Here is a 17,358-nt window from a genome sequence, read left to right as displayed (position 1 = left end):
TTCTGTTTGACAGAAATTAACCACTATTTCCAGCCCCGAAGGGTTAGGGATTACACAAGGGTCTGAATACCAGAAGGCAGTGACCATTGGGGGGTATCTTAGGGTGCCAGTATTCCCTTTACAAAATTTCTGCTTATGTTAACATCTTACAATAGCATAACCATAAAACATTTACCAAAACTAAGAAATTATCCTTCATATAAAATTATAGCTAAAGTATAGATTGATTTGGATTTTACCTGGTTTGTCCACAAATGAACCTTCTCTGTTTCAGATACAATCTAAGAACCCACCTTGCATTTTAGCTGGCATATCTTCTTAGTCTCCTCCAATCTGTGGCAGTTTCTCAGTCTTTCCTTGTTTTTCATGACCTTGCCACTTTGAATAGAATTGATCAGTTACTTTGGAGCAAGTTTTTTGATTTGGTTGTTTGATGTCTCAAGATTTGGTTGAGGTTAGGCTTTTTTTTTTTTTTTATTGAACTTGGAGAGAGTAAGAAAGACAAACATCCGATTTATTGTTCCAGACTGAGTTACCCATCCAGGGCCAGGGTTAGACATTTTAATGCATCTTATCAGGGAGCACATTATATTGATATGCATTATAGGCGATGTTAACTATGATCTTTGGCTAAAGTGGTGTCTACTAGAATTCTCCACTGTTCTGCTTATTTATAAATTCCCACAAGACATTATTACTGTTGCTTGTTTATTTCATTATATATGTGACCATAACTATATGTATATATAAAAAGGTTTGTATGTATGTGTGCATATGTATACTATACATTATTAAGTGCTCTTTATTATTCTCTGCAGTTATTTACTTTGTTGGATCATTTTACTTCAGCCTAAAAAATTTTCTTTTGGTATATCCTGAGGTCTGCTGGGGATTAGTTCACTTTTATTTATTTGTATTTTATTTTAAAAAATAGATTGTAATTTTCTGTTGAGATTCTTTGTGTTTTATTATCCTCCATCTGCTCTCTTAATAATAATCATTTTAAAGTCTTTCTATGCTAACTTCAGTATCTTAATCCCCTGTAAATCAATTTCTGTCCTTTCCTCTCAATTTTTACTTTTTTCTGCTTCACAAATTTTATAATTTTTGCTTGTATGCTGGACATTGCGAATAAAAAAATTATAGAGACTGAAAATGCTGTTACTTTGCAGCAGAAAGGATTTGCTCTTTTCTCTGTTAACCAGATAGAGTGCCTGATCAAAATTTCAGGAATTGTACTAGGTCAGAGCTGGGTTGGAGCTTTAGTTATACCTATGACTGTTAATGATTGGTTTGGATTTTTGCTTTCAGCTGGCAAGGTTTTTATTCTTCAGTAATTAAATATAGTGAGATACTCAGTTCAGTCTCTTTCAGATGTTTGAATTCAGCTCTTTGGACCTGCAGCTCTCCCAGCTTTAGAATATAAGGGGAAACCAGTTATGTACTTTTGTGGTTATATTTTGTCAATGGAAATTTGTCTCATAAGCACTCAAAAGATTACATTTCACTGTTTTCTCAGCCCCCTTCTTGGGGGCGGCACTTCGGGAGGGGAGTGGTTATTGCAAGTCTGGTAGGTCTCTAATTTTTCACCTTGAACGTTCTCACCATCAGGCATTATGTTATTTAGCTTCCTGCCGTATGCAGGTTCAAAGTCTGGCAAATGTGAGGAGACCTGATATTTATCATAAGCCCCACTACCTAATAAGAATTGGATTGTTATTGGTGCCATGATTATGCAGGAGATTTCACTCAGTTCCCCATCTTCCCATACCACCCTAATACTGACGAAATGTCCTGTGGGGGAAATCAGCTTGGCATTCTGCTAGATTTCACTCTATCATGCTGATCATGGGTTCAGCAAAAACTCTCATGGTTTCTCCTTTTCCCATGGAGTGTGTCTACCTATACTAAGCCTGTGCCCATAATTTCTAAGATGCCCTTCTAGCATATTGACATTGTTTTCCAGTTTGCTCCCATAGCTCTCTGAATTTTTTAGTATGATTTTTATAATTTATTCAACTTGGTTTGCTTATTACAGGAGGATTGATGGCCTATGGCTTTAGATTATCTTTAATTTCTATCATATATTAATGGTATTTTACTTCGAGTGTTTATATCTTCTAATTATTATTAGGTATTTTATGTTTTTGATAATATTGTATATGGTGTATTTTTTAGCTTTCAATTTTATAACTTCTGATACTGAAAAATGTGTAGTTTTTAAAATGGAATTTTCTATTGGGCAGTTTTTCTAAAAACATATCCTAATAAGTTATCTATAGATTCTTTTGGACTTTCTATCAAAATTATATCAAATATAAAAAGGACAGTGTTATTTCTTCCTTATCATTCTTTTTCCTATTTTAACTGCTGATACCATTTTAGACATTTAGTAAAATGTTGAGTAGAAATGGTAAAAGTTGGCATCTTTACTTTGTTGCTAATCTCACAATGCATGTTCTCTACATTTCAAAATAATTAGGATAGTTGCTCTCAAGTTTTTTTTAAGTTTCTTTATTTTTTAAATATATATTTCATTGATTATGCTATTAACAGTTGTCCCATATTTTTTTTTCTTTCCCTTCATTCTCTGCCACTCTATACACCTCCACCCCTGAGCATTCCCCCGCACCCCCCACTTAGTTCATGTCCATAGGTTGTACATGTAAGTTCTTTGGCTTCTCCCATTTCCTATACTATTCTTAACCTTCCCCTGCCTATTTTGTACCTGCTATTTATGCTGCTTATTCCCTGTACCTTTTCCCCATTCTTCTCCCTCCCCTCTGTTGTTTATTTATTTTTAGAGAGAGGGGAAGGGGGGGAGAAAGACAGGGAAAGAAACATCCATGTGAGAGAGGAACATTGATCAGTCAGATACCTTTCCCTGCATGCACTGACCTGGAACCAAACCCACAACCCAGGTATGTGTACTGATTGGGAATTGAACTGGTGACGTTTTACTTTGTGGGACGACACCCAGTCTGCTGAGCCACACCAACCAGGACCGGTTTCTCCCTTACTATGTTCTGTTCTTTGGAATCCAGCAACTAAGTTCAGTCCATAATCAAGGAAGGAGAGATGAAGCTTCACCTCCTTGGGCTAGGATGGGGGACGGTATTCTACATATATTATTTGGAATTTTTCTGTAAGCAAGAATTGTCTTTTCTCTCCTGTTATTTATTTATTCAATCATTTATTTGCTCCATTCTGTTTTAATATGAATTCTCTATAATCTTAATACATAAATACAACTTTGAAAACTTCTGTTCCCCCATTGACATATAAATTCCTTGAGGGAAGACTTTTTTTTTTGTTTATCTTCATGTATTCTATACATTTAACACAGCCCACTAATTTATACTGGACCTCTAGTAATTTTTATAAAAATGAATGAACGAATGAATGTATTTCCACTTGAACTGAAAAGTATTCTTTCCTTACCTAAATTACACAGTAGCATTCTAGATTAAAATTAAAAGTAGATTTTAAAACAAAAGTAAACTCATACATGATTGTATTGTAATAAGTATCTATGAAAATAAGTCACTGCAGAAATAACGATTTAAGGGTGATATGTCTGCACAAAACATTCCTTGAAAATATTTGTGTTCCTTGAAGCCACTTTTGGAAAGATACTATGGTGTTTTATAAGCCAAGGATATGACATGCTGTTCCTTTCTCTTACTTGTTCAGGTCACTGGAGGAGATTAAACCCCCATTTTCTTCCTTCCCTGGAAAATTTTCATCTGATGCAGTCACTCAGATTACAACAGAAAGTCCAGGAAAAACTATGTTTTCATCTGAGATTTTTATTAATAGTGAAGATCATGGAAGTGAAATTTCAGAGCCCAGTTCCCAGAAACTGGGCAAAGATCCTGTCAAGTTTGCTTTATCATCTTCAGTCCAACAGAATACTATTCCTCATGGCACAAGTGGAGGTAAGAGAATGGGATTGCATTTTAGATCACAGTACCAACTTTTATGTGTAATTATCTTAGAAATTTTAGATTGTGGCTTTATAGTTAGAAAACCTAATTTTAGTTGTAAGCATTAAGAGCCACATGATTATACCCATCTTTTAATTGCATAGCATGAAGATAATATGATTTATTATATTTTTACCTTAATTTCTAGTGGAGTTAACATATGTGGAACTCATGATGCCTGTATTTGACATATTTTTTATCTCATGATACTTGTAATAAGAATGCAGATATTGCATAAAAACTTAAAAACTACAGGGACCCTGCCCCGACTGGGTGGGTTTAGTTGGTTGGAACATTGTCCCATATACCAAAGGGTTGCAGATTTGACCCCCAGTCAGGGCACACACCTAGGATGCAGATTTGATCCCTGGTCAGGGCACGTAGGGCAAGCAACTAATCATTGTTTCTCTCTCAAATCAGTGTTTCTCTTTCCCTCCATCCATCCCTCTCTGCCTCCTTCTCTCTCTTGCACGCGCACGCGCTCTCTCTCTCTCTCTCTCTCTCAAATCAATAAGAACATCCTTGGGCGAAGATTTAAAAAAAAGAAAAGAAAACACTGCCCTGGCTGGTGTGGCTCAGTGGCTTGAGTACCGGACTACAAACCAAAGGGTCGCAGGTTCAATTCCCAGTTAGGGCACATGCCTGGGTTGCAGGCCAGATCCCAAATGGGGGGTGCACAAGAGGCAACCACACATTGATCTTTCTCTCTCTCTTTCTCCCTCCCTTCACCTATTTCTAAAAATAAATAAATAAAACCTTTAAAAACACAAAAAAACTGTAGTGGTTCGATTTTAAGAAGGTAGGTGAATTATTGGCATTTTGTCTTATAGTAAATGACTATAATAAATAGATACAAATATATGTAATAGTGCAAAAACAATGATCAGATACCCAGGTTGACTGTGGCCCTGCTGTCTTTGAAACATGGAATTGATGATTACTTTGAATTCACTATCACAGTCAACTAGAAGGGACAAAAACTATGGAAGAGCATGTGTAGGAAGTTTATGGGATAGGCCTGAAAGTGGCTCAGATTACTTTCCACAGTGTAGGAAGAGTTTAGCTGTGTTTTCCGTGGTGAAGAGATGGATTTTGGTGAGCAGCTAGTCATTTCTAACATGAAGTCTACAATTAGAGTGCTATGCTATTATTGTGACAGCAATATTTCGATAGTACTTACACTATATATCAAAAATTAGAGTAAGTTGTTTTCTCTTTCAGACCAGAAGCAGGAAAATTAACAGTTAAGTTCCCATTCTCCCCCCAAGTGAGAATGGAAACTATAGATTACTAATTTTAAACTTTTTAATAGTTTGCACAAATCTATTTAAATCCATTTAAAATTTTCCTACTTCTGCAAAAAGTTTATCGATCTGTGGATACAGATAAGCTGTGCCTAAATGTATAAAGAAGATTGCTTGGTTCAGCATTTAAATTGCGTTGAATTTAATTTAAGTAAGTATATTTATATGTTACTACTTGTGCATCTTTATTGTGAAATAAAACTGCCAAACTACACACTTTAATAAATATCACAAAGAACACTTATATGCGTCAGTTAGCCACAGTGATACCATATAACAATCTAAAAAATCTCAGTCCTTTATAACAACAAACATTTGCTTTTCTCACTCACTGGCTTGTGTGTCAATTGGAATTTGGCTCCAGGCAGGAGCATGGTTCTGTTCCACTTGATTGTTCTGAAACACAAGCTAATGAGGTAGTTGCTTCCCTGGGGTATGTACATTGTTCTCCTGGTGCGGTTAGAAGCAGAAGGGGGAAACCCAACTGTGAAAGTGTATTTTAAACCTTTACTCACATCAAAATGGATTAATCTATATAGAGGCCCCAATTTATGGTTTTACTTTTATGTACAGATACCTGGGAGAAGGACCTCTTTATATTAATATTATTTGGTTTACTAATAAAATATTTTTAATACCTTGGATTAAAAGTAAAATTTTGATTTTTTTTTTGGTTTGGTGTGGAACCATTTTAAAGTACAAAGAATGATATTTTAAACACATGACTGTCTGCCCTCTAATCAGAATTAACAAATTCAGAATAATTTACTATATGTTTATATTTGGTTTTATTTTTAAGTATTTCTTAAGAAATTTATAGTTGAACTTTCTGTAACCCTTTTCAATTCTTTCTTTCCCAAAAGCAATCATTATTTGCTTTGTAGTCACTTCTTCCCTCCCAAAGACAGACAGTCTAAACTATCCCTAAGATTACTGCATCCAAACAGAAACTTGATAAGAATTTTAAAAAGCCACTTATCTTTCTCAGAATTCTCTATCTCCATACCATAACCATTCTTGCCCTGGGTCCATTTTAATTCTGCCCAATTGTTGTTGCTCATTTTCTGCAACCTTTGAAATAAATGGTAAATTTAACCATCACTATCAAGCTTTATGTACACTGGTAAAAGAAAACTAATAAAACAATATTCTAATAATAATGATTGCAGCAGTGACCAAATAAAAGTGTAGGCTACAGCTAATGTTTATGTTGTTTAAATTCTTCCCTCCTCTACAGACTTTTTTGTTCCCCTTAAATTCCGTCAAGTTCTCATTGGCTAGGTTTCTGAGGGACTTTTTTGAATGCGTGCATGCGTGTGTGTGTGGGGGTGTGTGTGTGCTGTAGGTTTTAGTTTTGTTTTGTTTTGGGGGGTTTTGTTTTGTTGTTTTTATTTGTTTTGGCCTGGTGGAGTAATATAAATATTCCTAAATAGCCTGAGACTTGGCTAGCCCTGCATCCTGCCCCAGTTACCTTGGTACTCCTAATTGCCCTCACCGTTTTCTAAGTCATTTTCTTTAAATCACTTATAATTTATTAAAATACTAGATAATTTACCTATTTAGTGTATTGTTTACTGTATATTATCCTCCTCTTAAGGCAGAGGTACTTTTCTGTGTAGTTCCCTGATCCCAAAAAATCTGGCACACTGAAGGCACTCAGTGTTTGTTCTTTGAGATATTAATAAATGTTTTCTTTGTTATTGTTCTGATCTTTATCTCCTTAGCCCAACCGTCGCTATTGCCATATAAACCTTCTGGCAGTACGAAGATGTACTATGTTCCACAATTAAGTCAAATTCCTTCATCTTTGGATTCCAAATCAGACACCACCATTGAGAGCTCACACTCAGGTATTATACAGAATTATTTAAAATTTTATATTTTGACATTTTGTTTGTGGATTGGCTAGTTAATTCTGGAATGACATATGAAAGTTCATGCTATTTAATTTTTCAGTGAAATACAGAGCTTTTCATGCCTTAATCTGTGGTTCAGATAGGTGAGTTATTTGGTCAGATATATTATGTACACTTAAACAAATATTAAATATTTGACAAAGAAAATTGTATGGACAGTTTTTTGTTTGGGTTAGTGGACTCTGTCTAGGTCAAAATTTTCAAAGTTTTCTCTGTTCATGGAGTGCTTAGTATTTCACTGATTATTTTTCCTCATTATGTGGAACACATTTAATTACAAGTGTTTTTTCAATTAGCTAGTACATTATTAGTACACAAATACTTGTTTTGATCTAACAACATAATAAAAATATTATGTGTTTCTTTTTGGTTTTGCTTTTTTAAAGAAAATACTTTACTCTGTTCATAAATAGCCAGTTATTTACTAATGAAATATGTGAAGCAGCTAAGGCACAGTATGCCTTCTCAAACCTTGATATAAAATTGGACACAATCACCATATTTCTTGCTTTATTACAGAAACTGTCAAAAATCAGTTTTGTAAAGATACAATAGTATTAAGAGGAATGTAGCACTATCTAATGTTAAAACTTTACCTTAAGCTAGTAGTTTGTGTAGTATACACCAAATAACAGATATCGTTGTTTCCCTAGAATTTTAAAATATTCCATAAGCACCCCTGTTAGATTACCCCAGAGCAACTGCAAATTTAGAAAATGAAGTATAACCCCTGGAGTTCTCAGTAAATATTTCCTATGGGGATTTTAATATAAGGATACTGAATTAATGTGGTGTGGAGTTTTGATTAATGGAATACTATTTTGAGTGGTCCACAAGAGATGACTTGGTTCAGTTTATATAGAAATTATTTTCTACATGATTTGTCAATAGGCATATTTATATGTACAGAAATTACACAGAAAGAAGTTGTGCTGGTCTTAGGCAGATTTTTTCTTTGTGGGGTAGGTAATTTTGAGAGGACAAAACTAGTATCTGATGATCATTGAGTTAAAGCCCCTGGTATAACTGTTCCTAATTCCCCACAATCGTGCCACTGGAAAAAAGAACCATAAAAGTGCTCATATTACCAAATGTTAGGATTGATTATTAAGTCTTTAACCAGAAGCTGGAAGAAATTTTTATTACTTGCAAGGCAATGATTTTAAAAACACACTTAATGAACTAAAACAAGCCCAGCCCACTCAATTGAGGGTAAGTAGGAAAATCTTTGGTTTTTCTACCTCTTTCAGCCCCCTGTTTCAGAAGACAGATGTCTTTATCAACAGACATCTGATCAGGTGTCCCAATATTTTTTGAGGCCTGTAGTGTCCTGCTGTCCATTCACATCCATAACTATTTCATCTATTTGGAGGCATTAACTTTAAACAAAATTTGACAGTGGTGGGAAGAGAAATTGACTCGGGTGAGGTGGTGCATTTTTTCCTAAAAAAATTTTTCTTGTAAATAAAGTACTAAATGCCTCAATAAGATAAGAGGTCTCATAACTATACATACTTGAGATTGTAGTTTTTCATGTTCGCCATCTATTCTGAGAAAACAGTCCTTAGACCAGTAAAGTTACTCTAGATGAAAGCCTCAGAATTGTTCTAATAGCCATTGTCTATTAATATATTGTAAATCCACAGATATGAGAAGGATCCAGTTAGAGTTTGGGGCCAAGGGCAAGTCATACATTATTGTTAGCAAATATTTGGGCCAAATAGATTTCTCCATAATTGAGAATGGGTAAGCAATTGAACTCATAAAATCAAGGACCTTTAAAAAAAAACACAGGCAAGGCAAAGGTAACAACATCCCAAAAAAAGAGATAGATGTTAGAAATGTAGTTGTTACAGTAGCAAATTCTCTCTCCCCCAAGATGTAGGCATAGGTTAACGTGGCTCACCTCCTCTCACAGCCACAGCAAAAATTACATCTAGACTGCAAAACAAATACCACCCAGAAACATCAGAAGATCAAGCTTTATGGAAGTCAGACAACCAAGAAATTAGTCACATTCATCCAGACAGGTAGGAGGGGAAGAGAGGCACGGAGTCCCAGAGATGTGGAACAGGTGGTCCCACGCCCACATGTGGTCGATAAAAATCAGGAGGGATACCTGAGGAGCAAGGGATCCCAGCCCCACACCAAACCACCAAACCTAGGGTTCCACTGCCAGGAAGATGAGCCCCCATAACTTCTATTAAAAAACCAGTGGGCCTGGGGTGGTGGAATAAACTGTAGAATTTTCAGGAGTCTTAAAAGGCCCTCAAAAGACGTACACAGATTCACTGCCTTTGGGCATCAGCACCGGGGCAGCAGTTGGAAGTACACCAGCGGCATACGGGGAGAAATTGAATTGTCTGGCATCAGGGTGAGTTCTGGGGGACAGCTTCTTCCTAGACGAAACTCCAGAGGCCAGGCAGTAGCATTGTGCCCTTTCTGAGTTCTCCCCCACACAGAGCCACAGAGTGGAAACACCATATCTGAGACTCCATCAGCGTGGTTCACATAGCTTGCCCTGACCTGATGATTGCCTAAGGCTTCATCAGTTTACCAGTTTACCAGTGTGCTCTTCTATAATAGGCCACACTACTAAGACAGGGAGTCAAAGCAGCTCTACCTAATGCAAACACAGGGAGACTGCCAAAATGAGGAGACAAAGAAATATGGCCCAAATGAAAGAGCAGAACAAAACTCCAGAAAAAGAACTAAACAACATGGAGAGAAGCAATCCATCCAGATACAGAGTTCAGAACACTGGTTACTAGAATACTCAAGGAACTCATTGTGTACCTCAGCAGCATAAAAAAGACCCAGGCAGAAATGAAGGTTACACTAAGTGAAATAAAGAAAAGTTTACAGGGAACCAACGGTGGAGCAAATTAAGCTAAGATAGCAAGAAGAAAAATGAATCCAAAAAAACGAGGGTAGGCTAAGGAGCTTCTGGGACAACTTCAAATGTACCAACATTTGGATCATAGAGGTGCCAGAAGAAGAAGAGAAAGAGAAACAAATTGAAAACTTGAAAAAATAATGAAAGAAAACTTAACCTAATCTGGTGAAGGAAATAGACATAGAAGTCCAGGAAGCACAGAGGGTCCCAAACATGTTCGACTCAAAGAGGACCACACCAAGACACATCATAATAAAAATGCCAAAGGTAAAAGATAGAGAAACTTAAAAGCAGCGAGAGAAAAGCAGTGAGTTACCTACAAAGGAGTTCCCATAAGACTGTCAGCTGATTTCTCAAAAGAAACTTTGCAGGCTAGAAGGGAATTGGCAAGAAGTATTCAAAGTGATGAAGAGCAAGGACCTACAACCTAGATTACTCTTTACAGCAAAGCTATCATTTAGAATGGAAGGACAGTTAAAGTGCTTCCCAGACAAGGTAAAGCTAAAGGAGTTCATCATCATCAAACCATTACATGAAATGTTACAGGGACTTACTTAAGAAAAAAGATCAAAACTATGAACATTAAAATGGTAATAAATTCACAGCTATCAACAATTGAATCTAAAAAACAAGCTGAACAAACAAGTAGAACAAATAGAATCACAGAGATGGAAATCATTTGGAGAGTTATCAGTTAGGAGGGGGAAGGAGGAGAATGGGAGAGAAGTTGCAGGGATTAAGAAGTGCAAATTGGTAGGTACAGAATAGACAGGGGAATGTTAAGAACAGTAGGGCACTGGCTGGTGTGGTTCAGTGGGTTGAGTGCAGCCCTGTAAACGAAAGGGTCACCAGTTTGATTCCCAATCAGGACACGTGCCTGGGTTGTAGGCGAGGTCCCTGGTGGGCAGCACGTGAGAGACAGCCACACGTGGATATTTCTATCCTTCTCTTTCTCCTTCCAGTCCCTTCTCTCCACATAAATAAAAATCACTTTAAAAAAAGAATAGTGTAGAAAATGGAGTAGACAAAGAACTTACATGCATGAGCCATGGATGTGAACTAAGGGGATTTCTGGAGGGAATGGGGGTATCAGGTCGAGGAGGCCAAAGCGGGGGAAAACTTAGACAACTGTAATAGCATAATCAAAATATATTTTAAAAAAGAAATTTACTTACTAGACTCAGTAACATTCATAAAAAGACTTTATAACAAAAACTATTACTAAAGACAAGGTCATTTTTTAGTGATTAAGGAGTCAATCCATCATCAAGAAGTTTAACAGTTTTAAATGTATATGCATCTATCCACAGAGTCCTAAATATGAAAAGAAAAACAATTAAAAAGAAAAAAGAGAAATTATTCAAGGCAAAAGCAAAAAGTCATGTGCTCATATTTTATAATTCCCTCATGAAAAGTGCAGAATAAGCAAATCCGTATAGACAGAAAGTAGATTACTGGTTGCCAGGAATTGTGGATGAAGGGGAAATGGAAAACATCTGCTAATGTGCACAGGGTTCTTCTTTGGGGTGACAAAAGAAGTTCCATAATTACATAGCAGTGTTGGTTGGGATTATACTAAAAACTATTGTACCCTTATTTAAGTGTTTATGTGAATTATATCTCAATTTAAAAAAAGGAACAGGAATGAACAAATGAAGGAAAGACTGTCAGAACATTTAAAGATTTGGTAGCCGATTTAAAATACATTTGCATCCCTGGCCAGGTGGTGCAGTTGGTTGGAACATCATCCCTTACACCCAAAAGGTTGCATGTTAGATCCATCCCTTTGTTGGGGTGCATGAGGGAGGCAGTCAATTGATCTCTCTCTCTCTCTCTCTCTCTCTCTCTCTCTTCCTCTCTCTAAAATCAATGAACATATTCTCAGGTGAGGATTAAAAAATAGGTATATTTAGAATATATTTTTCAGACAATAAAGAGTAAAAATAACATGAAGGAAATTGAATTGGTGAGGAGGATAAAGTTGAAAATTTCTCCAAATATACAAAGGAAAAATTTTTTAAAAATGAAAATGAGAAAAAGAAGATGAGGGCATAAGAGTCACAGCTAAGTAAAACAAACCAAGAAGTGTATCTGTAGCTGAAGAACACAATGTGAGCAGAAGTAATATCAAAGACAATGTAGGAAAACATCTTTCCTGTAAAAGGGAACACAATATGCAGATTAAAAGTTATACAGTCCAGGCAAAAATCAGTAGAAAGAGACTGATATACATACTAGAAAAAGATTTTAAGTTAGAATGAAAGAAAATTATATAAACTTTTAGTTGTATTTCTAAAAAAGGTTATATACTTAGGGGAGCAAAATTTAGTCTGATATCAGATTTATTTAAAACACTAAAATGTAACATGAATGGAGCAAAATCTTTAATTCATATTCAAAGATAATATTAACAGAAGTGCATGTTGATTATTATGACAGTGAGGAGACATTTTCACAAAAATGCAAGAACTACAAAACATATTCTACCTCTGTGCCATCTTGAAGAATTCACTTGAAGACTCACCCAGCTGAAGAGATGGGTCAAAATGAAGAGTTCAAGAAAGAAACGAAGTAGTGCTAAAAGTCTAGTAGTGAACTTTGAAGGCAGTTTAATGTAACACTCATCTAAAATGATAATTTAGCTACAAGATGGGAAAAGAATGCCAAAAGTTAATTCTGGAATATTATGGAAAGAAAGAACAATTTAATTGTATCTTTTGTTCTTAATAGAAAAAACTAACGGTTTTGTTTTATTCATGACTCAGTGATTTGACTGGTTAAGAATTTTTTATGAAATTCTAAAGCAAGGCAAGAAAAGAAAAAATAAATTAGACTTCATCAGATTTCAGAACATGCATCAAGAAACACTATCCACAGAAATAAAATCAAAACAAAAAAAAAACACTATCCACCGCGGAAAAAGGTAATACAGAATTGGAAAAAACATTTGCAAATCAGATATTTGGTAAGGAATTAATGTCCAAAATATATGAAGAACTCTGACAACTTTATAACAATAGTAAAACACCATATAAGTTTAAAATGGATGCCGGAACATTTCTCCAAGAAAAATATATAAGGTCAAAAAGAAGTTGAAAAGATGCTCTACATCTTGTCATGAAAGAAACATGAATCACAACCACAATCAATACCATTTTATATCCACTAGGATGGCTATTATTAAACAGAAAATAACAAGCAGTGGTAGGGATATAGAGAAATTGGAATCTTTGTGTATTTCTGGTAGGAATTTAAAATGACATAGTTGCTATGGAAAACCCAAAATTACTATATGATCTAGCATTTCTGCTTCTGAGTATATACCCAAAAGAGTTGAAATTAGGAATTTGAACAGATACTTGTATACCCTTGTTCATAGCAGCATTATTTACAATAGGCAAAAGGTGGAAACAACCCAAATGTCTATCAACTGATGAAGAGATAAATAAAATGTGACCTATATATACAATAATAAAGATTAAAAAAATAAAATTTTTGTAAAAAGAAGTGAAATTCTGACACATGCTGCACTGTGCATGAACCGTGAACACGTTGCACTAAGTAAAATAAGCCAGTCACAAAAGGACAAATATAAGATTTCACTTGTATAAGGTACTTAGAAGTTTGTAGAGACAAAGTAGGAATGGTGGTCACCAAGGGTTGAGAGGAAGAAAAGGGAGTTATTATTTAATAGATACAGTTTCAATTTAGAATTCTAGAGATGGATGGTGTGATGGTTACACAGCAGTGTGTATAAAGTACTTTGTGCTCTGTACTATATATTCAAAAATGGTTAAAATGGTAGATTTTATGTATATTTTACCACCATAAAAATACTAGAAAGAAGCTACCAAATAAAATACAACTGAATTTTAAAACTAGGTATCTATCTTCCAAACTACTGTTGAGTATACAAAAGTAGCAAAATAACATAGAAGAACAAGAAGCAAAAACTTGAAGATAGCATAAACAAGTTAAATGAATGGACTACACTGAAATGTTTTTAACTGTGATAGATAAAATAATATTAGCGTACAATGGCACTGTCTCATATATGCATTTAACTTAAACAAGTTCAATTACTTCTATTTAACAAAAGAGAAGGAAAGTTTCTCCTTGGAAAATCCTTCATGAATTCCTAAAACTAAATTAGGTCCTCTTACTCTCTTAGGACTCTGTCTTCTTAACAGAAATACTCCGTAAATAAAAACAGAACAAAAGATTTTTAAGAAAGAATTTTAAAAGTGCAAGTGTTTTGTGCTCTATGTACTCTATGAACATATTCTCATGAGGGAGTTTGAAATGGGAGGTATGAAACCTCCCATTTTCAAAATTCATTGTCCTCATTTGCCTTTTATAGTTGAAGCATCTTACCTTTATTCTGCTTCCCCGAGTGTGACTGTAGAGTTTAAAAGTGTCTTTTTGGTGCACCGTGGCCTCTAAACCCAAGCCAGGTAATTTTTGAGATGCTTAGTTGTAGATACAGTGATTCATTGCAAGCTGGGAGAAAAGAGTGGACTCTGGTGGATTTATTGAGCAGACAGAATGTCAGTTTCCACATGGTGCCTTCCTTAGGAAACTTCAACGGATTTTGACCCCACATGGTTTTTCAACTTATATGCCAACTTTGAACTCTACATTCCATTTAAAATGTCTCTACTTAAGTGAATAAAAAGGTATGAAACTACATTGTGATCTCAGTATGTATTCATTTAGAAGGATATATAATCAAACTTCGGTGTTTTTTGTTTTGTTTTCTGCATACTTTTCTAAGAATTTTCTAAGATAACAGGTCAATTTTTTTTTTAAGGTGGCAGAAACCTTTCAGTTTCCGTTTATTTATTTTTTTTCAATCCAAAGATAATAAAGCTCTTACTGTGTTTCAGGGATGTGGAAAATAAAAATGGCCCCTATGATCAGGCAGTGCATGTTAAGGTGGAGGAACAGATTAAGCAAATTAAATAGACCACAAATAAGTACATGATTACAAATAATGAGTGTTAAGAAACAACAAAATCCTAAGAGCATAATAAGAGTACCCAGTTTAATTTTAGGAGCTTATGAAGGATTTTCCAAGGAAGAAGCAATATTTGAGCTGAGATCTAAAGGATAAATGTCAGTGAGGAAGGCAGGGTAGAGAGTGAGAGTGTTTTGACCTGAGGGAGCAGTATGGCTAAAGTCACTGAAGCAGGGAAGTTTGATACATTTGACAGTTGAGAAAAAGGCAGTGTAGGTAGAACAGAGTGGTAGCTAGAAATGGATAAATGTAAATACGTCCAAGATCATGCAGGGTTTAGAGCAAACCATATTAAACCATTTAAATTTTATTCTAGTAGGCAATTGTGGTTTGACTTACACTTGTAAAATTTATTCTGGAGAATGACATGTAGATGGGAAAGCAGGGGAGCCATACTGGGGAAGGTATTGGAGAGGGTCAAGAAGTGAAGTGAGGATACTACTTAGTTAGAAGGCTATTGATGTAGTCAGTGCTAGAGATGGTAGTATTTAGGGTTAGAGAGTAATAGTGATACACATGGAGAGAATCACCATGGAGAGTCCATTTATTTTTAGGAAGTAATTCCTCCTGGACTTGGTGATAGAATATGGTGAGGCATAAGGAGGTGAAAAAAATGATTTTTAGTGTTATAGAGTAAGCAAGCAACTGGGTGAATAGATATACCATTTACTGAGATGGAGAAGTCTAAGGGAAAAGCAGATTTAAGGAAGATAATAAAAAATATATGCTTTGTTCATGTTAACATGAGATTCCTATTCCACATCCACATAGAGATATTAAATCTGTAATTGAATGTAGGCAGAGTCAGTTTACAAGTGTTAAGGGTTTATGCAAGGGCAACACAAATAAGGTGATACTATTCACATCATAAATGTATGGTGTTATGAAACAAGTGGGCATGAAGTTTCAAGAACTCCTGTCAGAGATGTGGAATAGTAGTGTTAACTCTCTTCCTGCCCCAAACGTAAATTTACACCTACACATCCAGCAGCTGTGCATAGATGCAGGACAACAAGTACACACACACTGATTGACATACACACATGTATATGGCTCTGTTCTTTCAACTGCCTCTCAGCACTGCTGAGATTGATTCACTTGCTCATCCATCCACTACTCTCAGGAACTTAATTATTGTTCCTCATCTGACTGAAGCTGACATAGTCACCTCTCTTGGAAAATGAATGGTGGTGGTAAAGGTAATGATGAGTGTGCATGTGTATTCTCCTGGCAGTGTGGAAGCAGTTGTGAGAAGAGGGACCCCCCCCCCCATGTATAGTTGCTTGTATTGTACCATAATATGTAATAACTTAGATTTTTTATAATTGAGGAAGGGACTGCTTTTCTAATTTCATCATAAAATGCCATAAGGGCTAGTTGTGTCCTGAATGCTAGAATCTGAATCTCAGAAGAAGGTCCCAGTTAGTGATACATATTTGTTGGTCATCAGCATATAGATAGTGTTTCATACATTGGTAATCTGATTTCACCCAGGATTTGAAGGAAGCCCAGTACTCACCCCTTAAGGAACTCCGACAATGAGATTTGGTAGAAGAAAAACATACTAGGGATTTGCCAGAGAGGTGGGGTGCAAATAAGAGAAAGTAATGCCATGGAAACTGAGAAAAATCCAAATAAAATCACTACTGTAACTAATAAGGCTTAGTAGTATCCTTGCACTCTGTCTTGAAAAATTCTTCATGGTGTATTAAGTACTTACATTGTACTGATGATATTGAACCCAGCTTTTATTGTACATACATTTTAGGTGCTCAAAAAATGCATGAAGTACAGAATCCCAGACTAGAAAGAAAAAAAAATTTGTAGAAGATAATTCTAAAGTTACTGCAAATTCTTATATGTCCAGAGATGTTCTTTTGCCACTTACATATGACAAATAAACTTGTCAGTGGATATAGGAGCATTGAAATTCTTTTAAAAATAGTTTCAAATCTTGTATATCTTTATTAAATGAACTTCCTTTCACTGTTTTGTCTCTTTTATTGTCAGAGTAAATCTTCCTAAAACATAGCTGATTACATTTCCTTTTATTTAAAAAATCTCAATGATACTGCATTTCATGTACAATAAAATGTACACTCTTTAGTTTGGGATTCCATGCCCTGCTAAATTTGTCCCAGACAATTATTTTTAATATTTCCTACCACTCTTTGATGTACTCTCATATTCTGTAATCTAGCCTGACCACAAATGTGTCTGCTGTTCTTATATACTCTGC

General features: G+C 35.4%; 1 protein-coding gene across 1 annotated transcript in view; it reads left to right on the top strand.

Annotated features, from left to right (window-relative positions):
- ALMS1 (ALMS1 centrosome and basal body associated protein) overlaps window positions 1-17,358 on the top strand; it is a 215,885-nt gene that overhangs the window by 115,084 nt on the left and 83,443 nt on the right. The window contains exons 11-12 of the mRNA XM_054593521.1: window positions 3,694-3,938; window positions 7,015-7,140. Of these exons, the coding sequence (XP_054449496.1) occupies window positions 3,694-3,938; window positions 7,015-7,140 (371 nt within the window). The remainder of the gene's footprint in view (window positions 1-3,693; window positions 3,939-7,014; window positions 7,141-17,358) is intronic.

This window comes from Pteronotus mesoamericanus, unplaced genomic scaffold, assembly GCF_021234165.1.
Source record: "Pteronotus mesoamericanus isolate MK-2021 breed Mesoamerican mustached bat unplaced genomic scaffold, CSHL_Meso_final scaffold_45, whole genome shotgun sequence".
NCBI classification, from domain to species: Eukaryota; Metazoa; Chordata; class Mammalia; order Chiroptera; family Mormoopidae; genus Pteronotus; species Pteronotus mesoamericanus.
The sequence above is the reverse complement of the archived record's forward strand: the minus strand, read 5'-3'. Positions and strand labels throughout refer to the sequence as shown.